This window comes from Anastrepha obliqua, chromosome 2 (assembly GCF_027943255.1).
Source record: "Anastrepha obliqua isolate idAnaObli1 chromosome 2, idAnaObli1_1.0, whole genome shotgun sequence".
Lineage (NCBI taxonomy): Eukaryota > Metazoa > Arthropoda > Insecta > Diptera > Tephritidae > Anastrepha > Anastrepha obliqua.
Window position 1 is genome coordinate 22289839 of NC_072893.1, and position 18465 is coordinate 22308303.

General features: G+C 37.7%; 1 protein-coding gene across 1 annotated transcript in view; it reads right to left on the reverse strand.

The window, feature by feature from the left end:
* The window catches only part of LOC129237275 (uncharacterized), a 40687-nt gene extending 24495 nt beyond the window's left edge, over positions 1-16192 (reverse strand). Inside the window, exon 1 of the mRNA XM_054871923.1 lies at positions 15702-16192. Within this exon, the coding sequence (XP_054727898.1) occupies positions 15702-15762 (61 nt within the window). The 5' untranslated portion in view covers positions 15763-16192. The remainder of the gene's footprint in view (positions 1-15701) is intronic.
* Positions 16193-18465: the final 2273 nt, after the last annotated feature.

Sequence of the window (18465 nt, forward strand, 5' to 3'; positions counted from 1 at the left end):
GTATGCGCCTCTCTATCGGTAAGCTAACTGGGGCGGCCTCCAATGTTTATAGCTGGGATAAGATTTTACATCTTCTCTATTTTTGTGACTGTTTGCCAATTTATATTAATATTTTAAATATTTTTTAGCTGAATGCATATTTTCTATCAAAATAACAATTTTATCTTACTGCCCCTTAATAGTGAGCGAATAATAAAACCATATAAAAATAAGCATAGGGTTAATGGCTACCCTTGCTTGGGGCCCACTTGGACAAATATTCAAAATTCGTTGGCATGTAATAAAATCATTTAAGGTGTTGCTCAATAAGTTTTGCGGCTCGATAAAAAAAACACAATTTTATGGTTTGGAATACAATTTCTTATTTAGTATAGTCTCCCTGAGCATAAATACATTTGTTGCAAAGAGATTCCATTGTATGAATTCCATCACTGAAGTGAGAATCTGGAAGGGCTGGAAAATACGCTTATACAACTGTTTTGACCTCATCATTTGATGAAAGAGGCATGAATTTTTGTAGGCCTGCAAATAGATGGAAGTCGCTAAGGCCCAAATCTGGTGAATACGGTGGATGCTCAAACACTTCGAACTTTAATTCATGGATTTTTAGCCAATGCCAAAATGTTGTTGTGACGAATAGCGTTATCTTGATGAAAAATAATTTTTCCTTTTGCAAACTGGGCATTTTTTCACGATTTTTTTTCTTCAGCTGGTCGAAAAGGTTACAATAAAATTCAGAATTTAAGCAGTTTGAAAGCAATCGGCTAACAAAATTCCTTTCGCATCCCCAAAACAAAAACTGCTGAGGAAGTATGTAGCATTCGAATGCTTTTTTGTTCCATTGTTAGCGCATGCGGCACCCATTGCGCACACAGCTTACTGAAGCCCAGTTCTTCAGCCAAAATATCGCTTACATTGCTCAATGAGATTTCTAAGGCTTCCACTAAGTAGTTTTCAGTCACTCGACGATTTTTCACGATTTCCACTATTGTTACTACTATTTTTGGATGTCCTTGATGTGGATCGTCTCCAAGGCTTGTACGACTACGTTTAAATAGAGCATTTCATCTTTCTACTGTACTAATTGATGACGAAAAGTCCTTACACACTTTCAACAATTCTTCATAAATTTCTTTTGTTTCATGTTAGGTGAAATGGCTGTCCTTCGATGCACCTAAATCCTTTGTGATACCACCGGAACTATCCTATCCTCTCTACTTGGTCCTCTCTAAACCACTTTGTGGCCTTTCAAAAGATAGCCACCTATATGGCTTACCTAGTTTAAGATTCGCAATATCCGCAATATTGTCCAGAAAAGCTAGACCGAGCAATCTCAATCGTCTTCTACACAGAGCCAGGTTCCCACATAGAAGGATTCGACTGTCTCTTCTTCTTCCATATCTTGACAACTTCTACAATAAATAAATAGTCATTGGATGGTGTCCCTAATCTACTGCCATGTGTCTGGTGATAGCGCAGGAGTTTAACTGTTTCGAGTTGGAATTTGCAACAGTAATGGTGTGTCTGTCTATTAAAAGTTTGCATGTTGCCAAGGGCGTGGGTATGTCGACTTGTTCTGACTGGAGCGAGGAGCCAAATCTAGCTAACTCATCTGCCTTACAGTTACCTTTAATGTAACTATGTCCTGGCACCCAGAGTAGATTAATAGAAAAATACTGTCATAGACGAGTGTTTACATAATAGCAGCGATTTCAGAGCTGCCTGAATATCGGAGTGAATGAAGATTTCTCTAGCTGTTACTACGCTTTTATTTATTAAAAGCCTTTCTGAAATTGCCAAGATTTCGGCTAGGAATGTGCTGTAATGATCAGGCAAGCGAAAGTATTTGTTTGTGCCTATAGCGTCGGAGTATACACCACCTTCCACTTAATCATTGAGCTTTGAGCCGTCTGTATATATACTGACCCCGTTTTTATTACTTCTCACACCATTTTCCCAATCTTCTCTAGATGGAAAATGGATTTTATAAGGCTTGCCTAGGTATGTATTCACCGAGTCACGAAAGTCAATGATGTTGGGAATACCAGGAAACATTCCCTTACTTTTAAGGCTTCCAAAAATAAAAATGCATTCAGTGCAGGTCACTTGATTTTTTCTATTATAGAAAATAATGTGACACGTCGATACTTAAAGGCTTGGGAAGAAAGAATGAATTGACAGAATTGTAATGAAACTGCACATCCGTTAATATGAAGAAAAAAAAAAATTTGGCTACAGCAACGGTCTCTTTTATCGAACCGCCAAGTATATGCCTCCAATACATCATGACTATTTTATTTTCAAACACTTGATCATAATTAAAAAAGTTAAGATATATTAATATTAAAAATATAAATAATTTTGCTTGAATGGTAAATGTTGAAATAAAGTCTTTTTATTTTGATATTTTTTATTATTGTTTTGTTATTGTCGAAGTTCTAAATCGAAAATTCTTAAAAAGAAATTGGTTTGTTTCAATTGAGAAAATATTGTATTAACTAATTTTGTAAATGGAAGATTTCTACTTTTAGCTGACTTTGAAGTCCTTTGCTTTGGCTTTACTCCTTTTGAAGTCATTAAAGTATACATTTTTGTTAATCATATAAAAAAAATTATAACACTATAAATTTATATAAATTTAATGCTGAAAAAATTCAACACTAGCGTAATGACATATATCCATATTTCAAAAATTATTCCAATGCAAAACCTTAAATATCCTAATATAAAATAAAATACGCCAATATCACTTTCAAAGAAAATGGCTCATATATTATGTTATTGTGGCGAAGTGCCTATTTCTCTGTCCGCAGCTGTATGTATGTATGTATATGTTTGTATGTGTGCACCCTTATGCACTTGGGTACGTACAAGCATATTTGAATAAACGTTTTATTTGTGACTGAGGGTGAAAAAATAGTTGACATGCCTGGGAAAACTTATTTCAAATGCCCGACCGGCAGCACCAGCAGTTGCAGCCAGCAACATGAAATGCAACAATAACAAAAGTGTGCAATTTTGTAATTATATTTTCTCTCCAAAAATTACCATATTAAAATATGTAGTGCTGCACGCGATCGGCATTTGCCTAAACCACGTGTGTGTGTATATGTGTTTGGGCGTTCATGTGCGAGGGTGCTTAGAGACATATGAACTCCCAAGTATCTACATATTTATGTGTTTATGATAAAATTGCATGTGTTGTAATAGTTTGCCGTGTACAATCCAGTTAGCTTTAGCCTGAACTTGTAATCGCACTGTAATGCGTGGCGTGGTGCTTACAAAGGTCCCACACTCGTTGTGACCTTCAGTTTTATGCCGCTTCCCAACGACACATGCGTGAGTATTGGGAGAAGCAGAAAACATTTTTTTCTATTATTAAGTAATTAACAGAAATGCGTTTTAATATTGGCATCTTTGGCTTTGCAAGCGAATTAAGCAAAATAATTGAGTATTAACTCGAGCACTTCATGCGGGACATTGCCCTGTAAGTAGTCAATTGATTGGTGAAATTTTATTTCGTAATTTTTATTAGTCAACTAAACAAAGAAAACCACATGAATAGGTGTCTAAGTGCAGTTCATCGAACTTTATATATCCGTCACATGTTTCTAATGAAATGTCGCAGTCATAATTAATAAGAGCAGAAATAATAGTGAAACCTGAAAGAATTTAAATTTTTGTAAGATTTATTTAAAAAAACATCCAGGCACGTCTTTTGAAAGACCCTTTACGATATTATGATCATCTGAGACCTTTTACAATATTATGATCTTCCATGAAGCAAGAAAATTTTAGTATTCAGGAGATGCGCGCAAAAATCAGATATAGCAAATATGAAAAATCCTGAGAAGACTGTTGATTTTACTATGAAAGCGGCGATTGGGGCTGTTGAAATGAACGGACTTTTTTTTTACAATAAAAATGAGAAACGATATTTAAATTTTTTAGGCTTTTTATGAGAACATACAAAAATTAAAATTTTTTATTTTTTTTTATTTTAATAATTTAAAAAATGGCGCTGAAGTTCACCCTGCCGAAAAATTGGACCTAGACTGTGTTGTCCATTTTGGCTTTTCTATTTATCTGAAACACAAAAACCAAAAAAATTATTAATCAGTATGAAAAAAAATAAAAAAAATTGACAAAATAGCGCGGTTTTGAATTTGACATTCTACTACGAAATAATTGAAATAATATAATAATATGATTCTAGTACGGGCGGTAGCCATTGATGTTGTGAACAACATATATAGATAGGTAAGATGGCAAGTTCAAGTAGTTCTTACGTGCCGGTTTGATACCATAATGTGGACCACTACCTGTGAAAAGAAAAATTTTGGGAAGAGAAAACCTTCTACAGCCATCCAGTGCTGTTGATGTAGTGGAGGAGAGAAAAGGGATCTAGGCTGGAGAATTTCTTCAAGTCATCCCCAAAGGGCACGCTAAGGAATCTCAAGCGCCTAGCCGCCAGAGACGAACATTTGCAGAGAAAGTCTCCTTCTCTGCAGAATCTCCACAGCTTCTGCAATAGGGGTTGTACGGAAGTCCCAGCTTCTCCGTATGAGTACCGATCACCCAGCGACCAGTGAGCACCGCAATGAGCTTGGAAATTGAATGGCGGGGGATTCCCTAAAGTGTTCTGTTTATATCGTATTGAGGCCATAGTGTTTTCGAAATAGCACCCGATGAGACAGACCTTCACCTGTCTTGCGCTGGGAGGGCGGCAGCTGAAACCGGTTCTGTCGACCCCTTCCTGGCAAGCTCGTCGGCAATTTCATTTCTCTCAATATTCCTGTGCCCAGGAACCCAGATAAGGGAAATGCTTCCTGCATGTTTGAGACGTTTGAGTTCCTCCTTACAGGAGTTCAGCACAAGAGAGCTGCAATACGGCGACGACAGGACCTTGATCGCATCTTGACTATCGGAAAAAAATATATAATATTAATGTCTCCCTCTGAACAACATATTAAATATAAATTTCAGACGATTCGATTAAAAAGTTTTTTTGTTGTGACAACACCATACCGAAAAAAGTCGTTTGGAGATAAATGAGTTTAAAGTTTGAGGTACAGGAGCGTGCGGACCGCTCACTACGTAGTTAATGGGCTGTATAAGCTATAATATTGGGAATTTCCGCATGAAAATTTCACAGTATGTTGTTAAGATGCTATACTTTCGAAATATCGATAAAACAAAAAATTGATTTTTTGAAATTTAGACACCTCCGGTTTCCCGTAAAGGAAATCTCGTCAATAATACTGTAGAAATTCCACCGGCATTTTATTTCATTTATTTCAAGTATAAAACACAATAATAGTTTACTAAAAACTTTAGAAAGAATCATAAAAGAGTATATTAAAGCTAATATCAACTCCACTCAGCTTAGTATCTCGCAGCACGCGTGCTGTAAAGGAAAATCTACAGAAACAGCTTTTAACTCACTTCTTACAGAGATTGAAAAGTTAATCTATAATAAGGACTATACACCGTAAGCCATATTACAGGCACTAACTGATTTGGGGATTTTCGGGCCTTTGGTTGATTTTATCAAAGATACACTTATGAGCAGATTTGTTAATGCAACACTTGGAACCTCAAAGATTGAGAAAAAAGTTAGCAAAGGAACAGTTCAAGGCGGTGCGCTCTGCCTTCTTCTCTGCGTACTGACAATAAACGAATTGCTAGAGGGACTGGGGAGAGTGGAGCAGGCATCGTAGCCTACGCTGACGATGTTGCTATTGCAGTAAGAGGGAAATTTCCCAATACGTGCTATGTGAAATTAAAATTTTAATATTATTAAAAATTAAATTCAGTTGCAAAGTGGGCGAAAGCAAACGGGCTAAACGTCAACCCAAACAAAACCGAATTGCTTCTTTTTACTAGGAAACACAATACTCTCGAAGAGTACTTCCTCTGTCAGTAAGTGGCACGGCACACCCGAGTTGGGAGGAAGCCCGCTACTTGGAATTAATACTAGAAAAGAAACTCGATTGGAAATCGATGTCGAAGATAGAGTAAGAAAAGCCACTATAGCAATTTACTTCTGTAAAAGTTTAATAGGATCAACTTGGGGACTTTCCCCAAACATTGTTCATTGGCTTTACACTGCAAATGTAAGACCAATCCTAACTTACGGCGTACTGGTTTGGTGGCCGGCTTTAGATAGGGGTGCATCAGTAAGGCTACGGATCATATACAAAGTATGGCCAGTCTTTGGATTTGTGGAGCCCTTAGAACTATACCTACTGACGCATTAAATAAAGGGTTTTCCAATAAGAGGTGTTAAGATCAATGGTTTCGTTGCTTGTGTGGCACTTAGCGCCGTCTTGTTGAAAATAAACGTTGTCCAGATCAATACCATCCAATTCCGGCCATAAAAAATCGTCAATCATCTCTTGATAGCGCAATCCATTCACCGTAACTGTTGCTCCAGATTCATTTTCGAAAAAGTAAGGTGCAATGACTCCGCCGGACCATAAACCGCACCAAACAGTCATCCAGTTGAGGATAGAGAGGCTTTTCAACAATAACTCTTGGATTTGCTGAGCCCCAGATCCGACAATTTTTCTTGTTGACGAAGCCACCGAGGTGGAAATGGGCCTCATCACTCAATATGATTTTTCGATGGAATTCCGGATCATTTTCATGCATTTCAACGATCCAATCAGCAAAGACACGACGTTGTTGATAATCAGTGGGCTTGAGTTCTTGTGTTAACTGGACTTTATAAGCCTTAAGACCCAAGTCTTTATGCAAATACATACGGTGTAATGACGTTTGTGGAATGCCTGATTCCAAAAAACGACGAGGAATGGACAGACTTGGGTTTTCTTCAACTCTTTCGGCTGCAACAGCTGTTGTTCGGCTGTTCTTGAGCGACGTGCACGGGTTTTATTCTTCAAATCACTAACTTATCCCAACAGCTCGAATTCGTTCACCAATTTCTGTATTGTGGTCCGACAAGGTGCTTCACGATGACCCAAAAATGTTCGCCGCGTTTTACGAACCGTCTCTGCCAAATTTTCACCCTTTTTATAGTGAATTTTAATAATTTCAGTGTGTTGTTTAAGCGTGTATCGTTCCATTTTTATTAATGGCGTAGTTTTTACTTGGCAAATATCAAAAAATGACTGCTTCAAAAGTGGGATCTACCGAAATAGCGCGCAATTCAAAATAACACTTGTTATTGGAAACCCTTTACAAGGAAGCCCTGAGAACTACACCTACTGATGCGTTAAATATATTGCTAAACTTACTACAAATAGGACTATTTGGTGAGCAAGTAGCTGCCAAATCAGGTCTTATATTAAGGAAAATGAACTCATTCACAATGATCCATAAAGGTCATTCGACTATATTGGACAATTTCGCCTGCATTCCTTGTAAAACAGACTTTTGAGACATTAAACAGACATCAATAACATTAACTTGAATAAATCCTTTATCATAATATTGCCTTCGAAAGAAGGTTGGGATAGCGGCCTTATGGAAAATGGAGATAAAATAACTATCTATACAGATAGCTCAAAATTAGATAACAAAGTAGGTACAGTGTTGGTTGATTGGTGTAGGGGTCTACTCCGAAAAGCTGCAAATAAAACAATCATTTCGTAGTATATCTCAAGCTGAAGTCACTGTTTTTCAGGAAGGACTTACAGCGATAAATACAAGAATGTCGTTATCTATTCAGACAGTCAGGCAGTAATAGAAGCAGTAGAGTTCAAAGTGCACTCGTCAATAAGAAGTTATAGAATGCTATAAACTCCTAACCATATTATCCCAGTATTTCAATAAAGAAAAAAGCAAAAAACAGCAGAGCAAATTTTACAGTTCCTAGGGCATCACCGTGAAAAATTAATCAGTTACCTGAATGAAGAATAAAAGAAACGTGCACCAATTATGATTTCGGCGTTAATCGGGATTACCGGTGCAGTTATTTCTGATTAAAATTGTAGTGTGACATTCGGTTGTTACGGGGATTAGTAACAGCTGAATTGCTTATTGGAATGTTATGTCAGCAAAAGATGGATCGCAGGCAACAAATACGGGTATTAGCTGACCTGATACAAAGAAATAATTATTTATTAAAAAAATCTTAAATTACAATTTCTCAAACTGCTCCAAAATATCAAAACAAGTAATGTGATTTCGAACAGTCTTTCTTGTTCTTCTCTTTAAAAGTCTCATTATTTTTCATTCACAAAGATATTAACTGTAATTTTTTGGCAATGTTGCCATCGAACATTTTTACTAATCCGCTTAAATTATGAGAATTAAATCTAGTTGTCTGGGCTATGAGGTTCAAAAGAATCAAATCAGTTAGTGGATTTTCCTTCAAATTGCGGTTGTATGAACGAAATCGATTACTGTAACATTAGAAGTAGCAGCGAGCGCAGATATGTATAAAGTAATAATTTTTGGTACAAGAATCGCAATGGTGTTAAATTTCATGGTGATTATTACATATTTTGGTCCTCGTCCTTTTATCGCATTCCAGCCACATAACTAGGCACCAAACATACATACATAAATATGTGCTTGCATGAAGGCCTAGTTTTGAAAGCCAACATTTTGGAAATTCCCCAACTTCCTTTACTTCAAAGTATGCAGTTGTACACACATTTATGCACAGACCTGCATACATAGCGTTGACATTCGTAGGCAATCTTGCTACCTTGCCACTTGCAACCGAATCGAATTTTCCATTGCATGTCAGCGCGATGTTGCACGAGAGTCATGGCCGTGTGCCTGAAACAAGAAAGTTGTTCTTTTTTGCGCTCTTCTTGGGCTTAGTATTTTTCAATGTTAGCAATAAAAAATGCAGGCGAAATAGAAAAATAAAAAAACGTAGCACGTAAGCGAGTGCAGCGCCGGCATAAATGAAATATGAATGCGGTGCCGGTTGAGAAGACGTCGTGCCTTATGAAGTTACTAAATACGAGTAGATTTTGAAAGAGTTCTGTTACTTCCTTTGGCCTTTATGGCGTATGTGTTTATGTCCAAGTATTGCTTTTGGGCATACGTGCCTGTATTCACTTTAAGTATCTAAATCAAAATCGAAAATGTACGAAAAGGTCAATGGAAAGTTGGCTTTAAAAATTCACGACATACAATTTTAGAATATTGATGAAGCTTACTTTAGATTTTCAGTGTATTTGGCTAGATGAATATTTGAATAGCATGCGGCCATGCATATGTACACCTGTGTTTACAATAATAGTAGTGCGACATATAGACAAAGTTTTGGCTATTAATTTTTTTAGTATTTTTTTTTTATTTTATAAAAATATAGTTCATACAACAATAAAATCCACATAACTCAAAGTTTCAAAATTTGTGCTAAGCTTTTGCAAATTAACAAATTTTAAACTAAATTTCAAACTTTTAATAATATTAAAAAAAAATATATATATTTCTCGTATGGAGCTTTATAGTCCATTAAATTCTGGTTAATATTGCGCAAGTTTAAAATGACGCGAAATTCGCGTTGATTTTTTATCATTTGTTTTGTTTTCTTCCATACAACGAATGCTCGAAACTTCGTTTGTGTGTGTGGAGAAAATGCAGGTGCTGGAGTCTAAACGGATCAGATTTATTGGTCTAAAAGCAAAACCTACAAAATTTATATACTTAGTGCTTTGTCAAAACTACCGAAACATTTTAATGGCTATATGAAATATCAATAAATTTTTCAGTTGGTTGGAGTCCTCGGGGTTGTCATTTTGAAACTTCCATACCCGTAATTAGCAAAGCAATTAGGGATTGATTGTCTTATATAAAATTGCTATCAACAAATTTTTCAATTAGGATTACGTAAATTTTATATCCCGAAAAATACCGAGAGCTCGGGATTCTCATTTTGAAATCCCGGGATTTTGCAAAAGGAACATTATATGCAGATAATGCTATCACAAAATTTTTCAGTTTGCGTGAATTATATATCCCGAAAACCCCGAAATCGGAGTTGACTTCTTGATTTTGCAAAATCATCGCAGATTGATTGCCATATTAGGCCTATTCTATTCATCACTTCGCTGCTCGCTATCTCTTTGCTCGGCTTATATCGGCGCCTACACCGTGTTTGGGTGTTTGGCCGAGCTCCTCCTCCTATTTGTGGCGTGCGTCTTGTTGTTGTTCCACAAATGGAGGGGCTTACAGTTTCAAGCCGACTCCGAACGGCAGATATTTTTATGAGGAGCTTTTTCATAGCAGAAATACACTCGGAGGTTTGCCATTGTCTGCCGAGAGGCGACCGCTATCGTATTAGAAAAATGTTTTTCTTAATTTTGGTGTTTTCATCGAGATTCGAACCTACGTTCTCTCTGTGAATTGCAAATGGTAGTCACGCACCAACCCATCCGGCTTACTTGACGAAAAACTGGCATGTGAAAGTAACAACAAAGTTAACGAGCAAGATTCGGCGCTAGCGAGTGTGGCTATACCTCCGTAAACTGGTATAATACACTATCTTAGTAAGAAACGCAATTTTAGGCAGTTGTATTCCAGCGGTGCCAAGATATGCTCATTTATACCGGTTGCTTCATCTATTCGCCACTTGCCAACGCTTTTTTCAATGGACTGTATACATTGAACAATAAATTCCTACTGGCTATGAAACAAAAGTACTTAAGACTAATTAAAGAGTTATACTTTAGATGCAAAGAGATATTCATAGGTCGAAGGGACGGGTCACAATTAGGAACATTGTTAAGGCGCGAAAGGGAGAATTTTTATTTCTTTTTTGTTTTGTCGGGACAGACTAGCAAGTACAGCACTCAGACACAATTAAGTCCATTGCACGGTACTCGGACTTCTTTTTTAATTTTCTTTAAATCTACTCGACCTCCGAAGAAATCTGAGTAGATCTTGTGGTGCCAAGGAGCCAAGGTGGTCGCTTCCTAACACATCAGTGCCAAAGACATCAAACCTGATTCGAGCGAAGGCTTAGCAGACGCACAGAAAGTGGTCCGCCATCTTATCCTCCTCTTCACATGCTGGGCAGAGTCTGAGATGCCTACCTTTTCCATGTGCATGGTCGATAGAAAGTGGCTCGCCATCAGTCCAACCAGCCTCCTACAGTCCCCTCTGCTTAGTGATAGGAGGAACTGCGACAGTCGGTCGGACATGGCAGGTCTAAGGCCTCTACTACCCTTGAAGAGGTTGCGGGGGGGGGGGGGGGGGGGGGAGGGGGGGCTGTCTAAGGCATATAGATCTGCCACTCCCTCAGTTTTCCACAACAAAGCTCATCGCTTCTTGAACAGCATACACCTCCGCTCAAAACACAGATGCATGCATTCCATGAGCAAAGTGTAGTTTTGTCCCGCTGGAGCCATACGAGAAAATGCGAAGATAGTGTTTGCCGGGCTCATTTTATGAGTTTGACCACAGTTGATCCTTTGCCAGCACCACATTGTATCTCTTGTCACTTACGACTCTTGATGCCATAGAATGAAGGCACATGGTGAGGATCGTTGGATTGATATCCATGCCTACTCTCTTTTCAAATGCCGGACAAGGGCCGCACCAATTCCCATTGTTTTCAGCCTGCCTTCAAGGCCTCTCCTCGGATGAAAACATCAAGTGGTGGTATATTAATCAGAGTATCTAATGTCTGGTGGCGGTGCAACAGATGGCCACAGTGCGTTGTAGTCTCGATAAGGTCCTCTTGACTCCCACGAGAGAGAGCCAGAAGGCTGTCAGTGCTTTTCATGTCTTTGTATAAACGTGTGACTTCCAAGGGAGTTTACTATCGAGGATTACTCCAAGATATTTAATTTCTTTGGATAGCTGGATTGTGACTCCTTTCAGCTTAGGCAGAACGAGTCCATCATGTTACTCCATTGTTTCGTTAAACCATTGTTTTTTAAGTGCAAGCCCATTGATCTGGCTGACACTTATACCGCTAAGGTCACCAGTATCATTCAAGAACGATGAGAAAAAGTATTTAAATTCTTGTCTTAAATTTTGAAAGTGTATAAGGAATTTTCCCGATCAATTAGTACAGTATAAAGATGGGTTGCTGAATTTAAGCGTGGTCGTACAAGCCTTGAAGGTGATCCACTTCAAAGACGCCCAAAAACAGCAGCAAAACCGAAAATCGTAGAAAAAATACAGGAAATCCTATTGGAAAATCGTCGAGTGACTGAAAAAGACTTAGTAGAAGCTCTGGGCAGCTCATTGAGCAGTGTAAGCGATATTTTGACTGAAGTATTGGGTTTCAGTTAGCTGTGTGCACAATGGGAGGCCGCATTCGCCAACAATGAAACAAAGAGACATTCGAATGCGACTTTCTCAGCAACTTTTAAAGCGCTTTCGAAGGGATGAAGTTGGGTTTCGTGTGTCGATTTATCACTACGGATGATGCTTGGGCCCATCACCATGATTCTAAATTAATGCAGGAGGCTAAAGAGTGGTTCGAACCTGGCTCTTCGGCTACGAAATGAGTTCGTGTCCATGAATCGGCCATGAAGGGGTTAGCATCAGCTCTTTGGGATGTGGGTTATGTTTGTGGATTCACTGCAAACTGGTGTAGCAATAAGTGCTGAATATTATTGTGACCCTTTCTGGGCCAGTTGAAGGAAACAATTCGTGAAAAAATACCCAGTTTGCAAAAGAAAAACATTATTTCTCATCATAACAATGCAGAACAAAGAGCATTTTTGAAATGGCTAAAACCCATGAATTAAAGTTCGAAGTGCTTGAGCATCCACCGTATTCATCAGATTGAGCACCTACCTACTTCCACCTCTTTCTAGACCTAAAGAAATGCATGCAGGGAAAGCGTTTTTCCATGAAATGTTGAGGTCATAACAGCTGTGGAAGCGTATTTTACAGTCATTCCAGATTCTGGAATCTCTAAAGATGGAATTCATAAATTGGAATCTCTTTGGAACAAATGTATTGAAGTTCAGGGAGACTATACTTGATAATAAAATGCATTTCAAACCATGCAACTTTTTTTCCTATCGAACTTCAAAACTTATTGAACAATCTAGTAAATACGTATCTGTAGTCAGATTATAAAACAAATCACTTAACAATATACAGTGACCCACAGTTTATTAGAAAAAGGAAAATGACTTGATTTTTATTAAATTTAATTAAAAAAATGTATACGACATGTAATGAGATATGTAGGAATGTACCACTGCAACCGCATTGACTGGGAAAGGAAAGCCCAGAAACGACAGCAGCAGTTGCTACTGCAGCAACAACAGCGGCAGCAGCAGTAGACGCAGAAAGATAGACTAAGTACTATTAAGATACTAAATTAATTAGGTAGCAAGACCAGCTAGATTATTTTTTATGCAATGTACTTAATCCAACCAAGACATAACTTGACAGTTCTTAGGAGAAAAGGAAGGGGGGAAAAAATACCAAACAACCTTATAAATATAAAGCCTATTCGTTGATTACAAAGTTTTTGGTACTTTTGCTAGCAGGTGGACAGTGGAGATTAACTGTTTTAGACAAACCGACGAACTGAAGGCAAGACAATAGTTTGTGGGTATCGGACTATTGCATTTTCTCTGATGTGTAACTCCCCCCACAACCGCTTTCGAAGCTAGTGGGAGAAGTGAATACTATCGATGGCGTAAAATCTCCATACGCCCACAGGAGCGGAACCTGGACGCAGGAACCTGTTGTGTCAATAGACATAAACGCGGCTCCACCTTGAAGAAATGCTAACGCGGTTCCAGGGTGGAAATCAGCCGAGGAGGAGGAATGTTATACTGCCCCACATACCATTGGTGTGACGGCACCTTTGATGATGTTTCAGACATTTTGATTTACACCTCCTGACTGCAGAAAGAACAATAACAAAAACAAAGCTTGCTGAAAAAATATAGAAACAAATAGTTTTCCCATCAAAATATGCTCACAGCTTAAATGATGCAGTGTATTTTTTATTTCCTCTGAGAATGCAATAACGGTGAAATTTATTTTTCTGATTAGCTGAGCGTCTTAAGTCATTCTCAAACAATTTTTGTAAAGAAAAGTTGAAAAAGTTAAAATTTTTTTAAATGGGACAACGGACCTCACTTAAAAAAAGGGAAGACGTTGTTCGTCATCATAAAGAGGCAAAAAGCCAACGAAAAATTGTTAGTTCCTCAACTGTCCAGCATATTATAGAAGAGTTTCGCAACGAAAACAGGATAGAAGATAAGGGCAGATCTGCGCCAAATAAAGTATTTAATGATGCAGATAAGAGGTTGATTGTTCGCAAAGTTAAAGAAAACCCCGATTTAAGGGCTCCAAACTTAACAAACGAAATCGAAAAATACTTAGACAAGATCTGTAACCGTGAAATTGTTTATACAGTCCTGCGCGAAGAAAATTTTCATGGATGGACTGCCCGAAATAAGCCGTTGATTAATGCTCGTAATAGAAAACAAAGAATAGAGGTTTGCAGACAACATTTGAACACAGACATTTCGTTCTGGAAGTCCGTTGTTTTTGCGGATGAAAACAAATTTAATCTTTTCAGATCTGATGGGAAGTCTCGCGCTTAAACCATGTAATTTGCGCTCTACAGTTAGTACTTGGCTTATCTGGAAGTAGTACACATGTAGTACAGACACCTGCACAGAGTCCTGATCTCAACGTTATTGAGAATTCGTGGTCAGTGCTGGAAAATAAAATAAGAAACCACAATATTTCTTCTGCTTCTGATCTGAAACTGGCACTACAGGAAGCATGGGATAAAATTAGTTCCGATTATACAGCAAAACTTGTAGAATCTATGAATTTCCGACTAAAAGCTGGAAATAGTAGTGTGTTTATGTTTTTTGAATACTTTTAGCGTGCAGCATTTAAGCTGTGACCTCAAAACTGTAACTGAATTATTGTAATTTGCCATATCTTTCTTATGAAGAAACATTTTTTTTTAAATAAAACTTGTTATTAAAAAATATAAGATTTTTTTTTTGGATTTTTATGGAAATACCATAAAATATACAGGGCCCGCCATCTATCGTTACGGATTTGAACTAGGTATTATTTGAAGAATGGTAACACTTAGTTGTCATCTGATTTGACAGAAAATTAGTTTTATTCTCCCGCTGAACGAAAATGGTTTGTTCCGAGAAATTGAAGAGGAGGATATTGGTGGCATCTGGTTCCAACAAGATGGCGCTACTTGCCACACAGCGAATGCTACGATCAATCTTTTGCGCACTGTCTTCGAAGATCGCATTGTCAGCCGTAATTCTGATATCGTTTGGCCACCTCGGAGCTGCGATTTGACACCGTTGGATTATTATCTTTGGGGTGCCGGCAAAGACCAGTGTTATGCCAACAAACCAGCAACAATTGATGCACTGAAGACCAACATACGCGATGTCATAGCTGAAATACAGCCGCATACAATCGAAAATGTGTTGAAAAATTGGACCGATCGTATGGGATGGTGCATGGCTAGATGAGGCAGCAAGTTTTAAAGTTGTGTTATATCATTAACCGGAAGGATTGTACTTCAAAATAAAAAAAACAATTTGGAAAAATATTGAGTAGTTTCTTTTTATAGCATTTTTAAATTCGTAAAGTTATATGGCGGACCCTTTATTTGATATTTTAATAATTTTTTTTTTTTGGCTGCATCAAATAAGCTGTGAGTCCCTGTATGTGCATTTCTATGTATTCTGCCAGCTAAATTTAAATGAGTTTGATTGGTTTTAATTGAAAATCGTAATAATTACCACTTAATGTAAGGCATAGAGTGAAGAGCAGCGTGAAAAATGACTTCTGTAGCGACTCCATCGCGCGCGATATTTTCCTGCAACAAGTATCGAGTTTTCTCTGGCGATGCTGGGGGTTGATAGCTGGGGGCGCCACTTGAAAATCCTTCACTGAAAGCTTTTAATATGCAAATGCGTTTCTTTCTCGATTAGTTTTTCTTCTATTGTTGTTGCTATTGTCACTTGGCGCTGAACAATGTGCTTATGTTGTGTGAGTGGTTGTGGTTGTGGATGATAATCAACTATAAATTGCGCTTAAAACTTGGATGGTTGTTACGACGTTGGCTTTCAATTCAATTTATGTATGAATTTCATGTACAATGAGTAGATTTGTTAGCACATTAAGGTACGAAAAGTAGTTTGTATGTAATATATATTTGTTGTTTTTGTTTTTTTTTTACTTTTCCTTTCTAAGTTATATCACAGTGAGGGGCGAATTAGCACATGATTTTCTTTAATAGAAATTTTTTTCGTTTAATTTAATTTTTTTTCTTTTTATTTAATTTTTTCTTTTTATTTAATTTTTTCTTTTTATTAAATTTTTTGCTTTTAATTATTTTTTTTGCTTTTACTTTAATTACTTTAAAGTACAACTGGCACGTTTTTTTTCTAGTTATTTTCTACAATTATTCCGCTCTCGTATGTGTGGGTGCATATAATTTTTATAGCTGTACAAATGTCTATTTAAAGTACACTACATCTCATTAAAGCTCACAAGAATTTGTTATGCGTGGAATTTAATGATGACACTGTCGAAATATTTATGTGCGCCTCAGCGTCGCTCTTCAAATGGCACTGAGAGGTGCGACAGGGCGTATGGATCTAGTTGCTGTGACTTTCGTTATTGCGCTTCTGTGATTTGTGTGTTGGCTTTGTGAATTCCGCCACCCCCGCAATTACCTGCGCGCAATAAATTATTCAATTTCTATAAATTAGATGCCAACAATGCGAATGCAGTACGGCGACAGACAACCTAAAGAAATTTTTGTTTATTCGTTAGTTTCTTCTAAGTTGTGTTTTTTTTTCTCATTACTTTCTTTTTTGTCACTGGTAGTTATTTGGTTTTTGTTTTCCTATTCTTGGCATTCATCCTATTTACTGCGCGTTAGAATATTTGTTATGTTTTTTTACGTTGGTAATATTGGCTGGCTGGTTGGTCGGTTGGTTGTCGTTGTGGTTGTGATGTTTTTGCACTTTTATTTTACTTTTTGCAGGCGGCGCTGCGTTATTGCGGTTTTCTTGGCTGCTGTTCTAGTAGCTACTACTACTAAAATTCAATGGAGCCAATGCAAAGCAGGCACTCGCTTCTGCAGCAGCAACTACCACACTCTTTGCGGTTGCAATGCAGCTGTGAGTAGAGCCAGCCGAATATCAGATTACTTTTATTTTTTTATTATTTTGTCAATGGCACTGCAATCACTGCCGTTAAAGCTGAACAGCACAAAAGTGAACAGTGTGAAGAGTCTGTGGTATATTTGCAGGGACTAAGGAATATTTATGACCCTGAGATTAACAGAGAAACTAAAATTAAAATCAGAGTATTTGCTGGGCTTGCCACTCGCTGTATGAAAAAATAGTGAATTCTGCGATGAAACGATGGAGCTGGGAAAACATGAAGAAGAGCATAAAGAAGTGTTTAAATTTAGGCAAAGTCAAAATTTAAATATCCAGCGTATGTTTTGGTGAAATATAAGCAGCTTTGTATTCCTGGCCTTCGGAGAATGTGAGACAAAACTGAACAGAGTTGCAAAACACAACAGAGTTAGTCTTATTTGGGTGCCTGGAGTTAGCTGATAAATTGGCTAATGAAGGCTCTGTAAGTATGCCACTAGGCCCTGAACCCTTTCTAGGTGTCAATTCCCCATCGATTCAACTATGGATTGACGCCTTCATGAGGTCTATCCATAGAGGACGTTGGTCTGAGTTGAACTCGCGCAGAGTAGCCAAGTGCTTAGTGAGAGAACCAAACAGGAAAACAGCGAACTTTCTCCTAAAACTCAGCAGAAAGGACCTGAGAGTACTGGTGGGTGTAATCATAGGACACAACGTCTGTGGTCAGCATATGGCTACCATGGGGGTCGTAGACAGCCCGATATGCCTATCCTTTCTTGAGAATGGCGACACTGCAGAGCATTTTCTCTGTAGCTGTCCGGCTTTTACCAGAATCAGACTTAAGATATTGTGTTGCGATACACTGAGTATGGATAAAGTTCATGTTCTTCGTCTTCCGGATCTCTTAAAATTCATCAATGAATCCAAGAGATTTGTGGAAAAGTGACCTCAAACTAATTTATCCGGCTTACCATCCATTTTTACCTTTCCTATCTCTATTCTTTCTACTGATAACTATCCGAGTATAGTACAATGGTCTACTGTTGCTTGGACTTGTCCAACCCCCCACAAATCTAATCTAATCTAATCAAATTCTTGGCCTTAATGGCAAATTTGTATGGAGAAAATAGCAGCAAACTACGTGAAGTTCGTGAGTTCGTTTTAACCGCTCAGATAATAAGCAACTTGCTTAAATCAGTGCTTCCAAGTAGCAATATTTTGATTACTATTTGTCGTAGGTACATTTTTGAGTATTCCAAAATTTTCTTACGGGTTCTACATGGAAAGAAAAAGGGCGTTTTGTTTCGAAAATAGAGCAAATGAAAACTTGAGATTTCATAGTTTTTAACTTCATTTTTAACTTTTTCAAAAATTGATAACTCCAACTATTTTC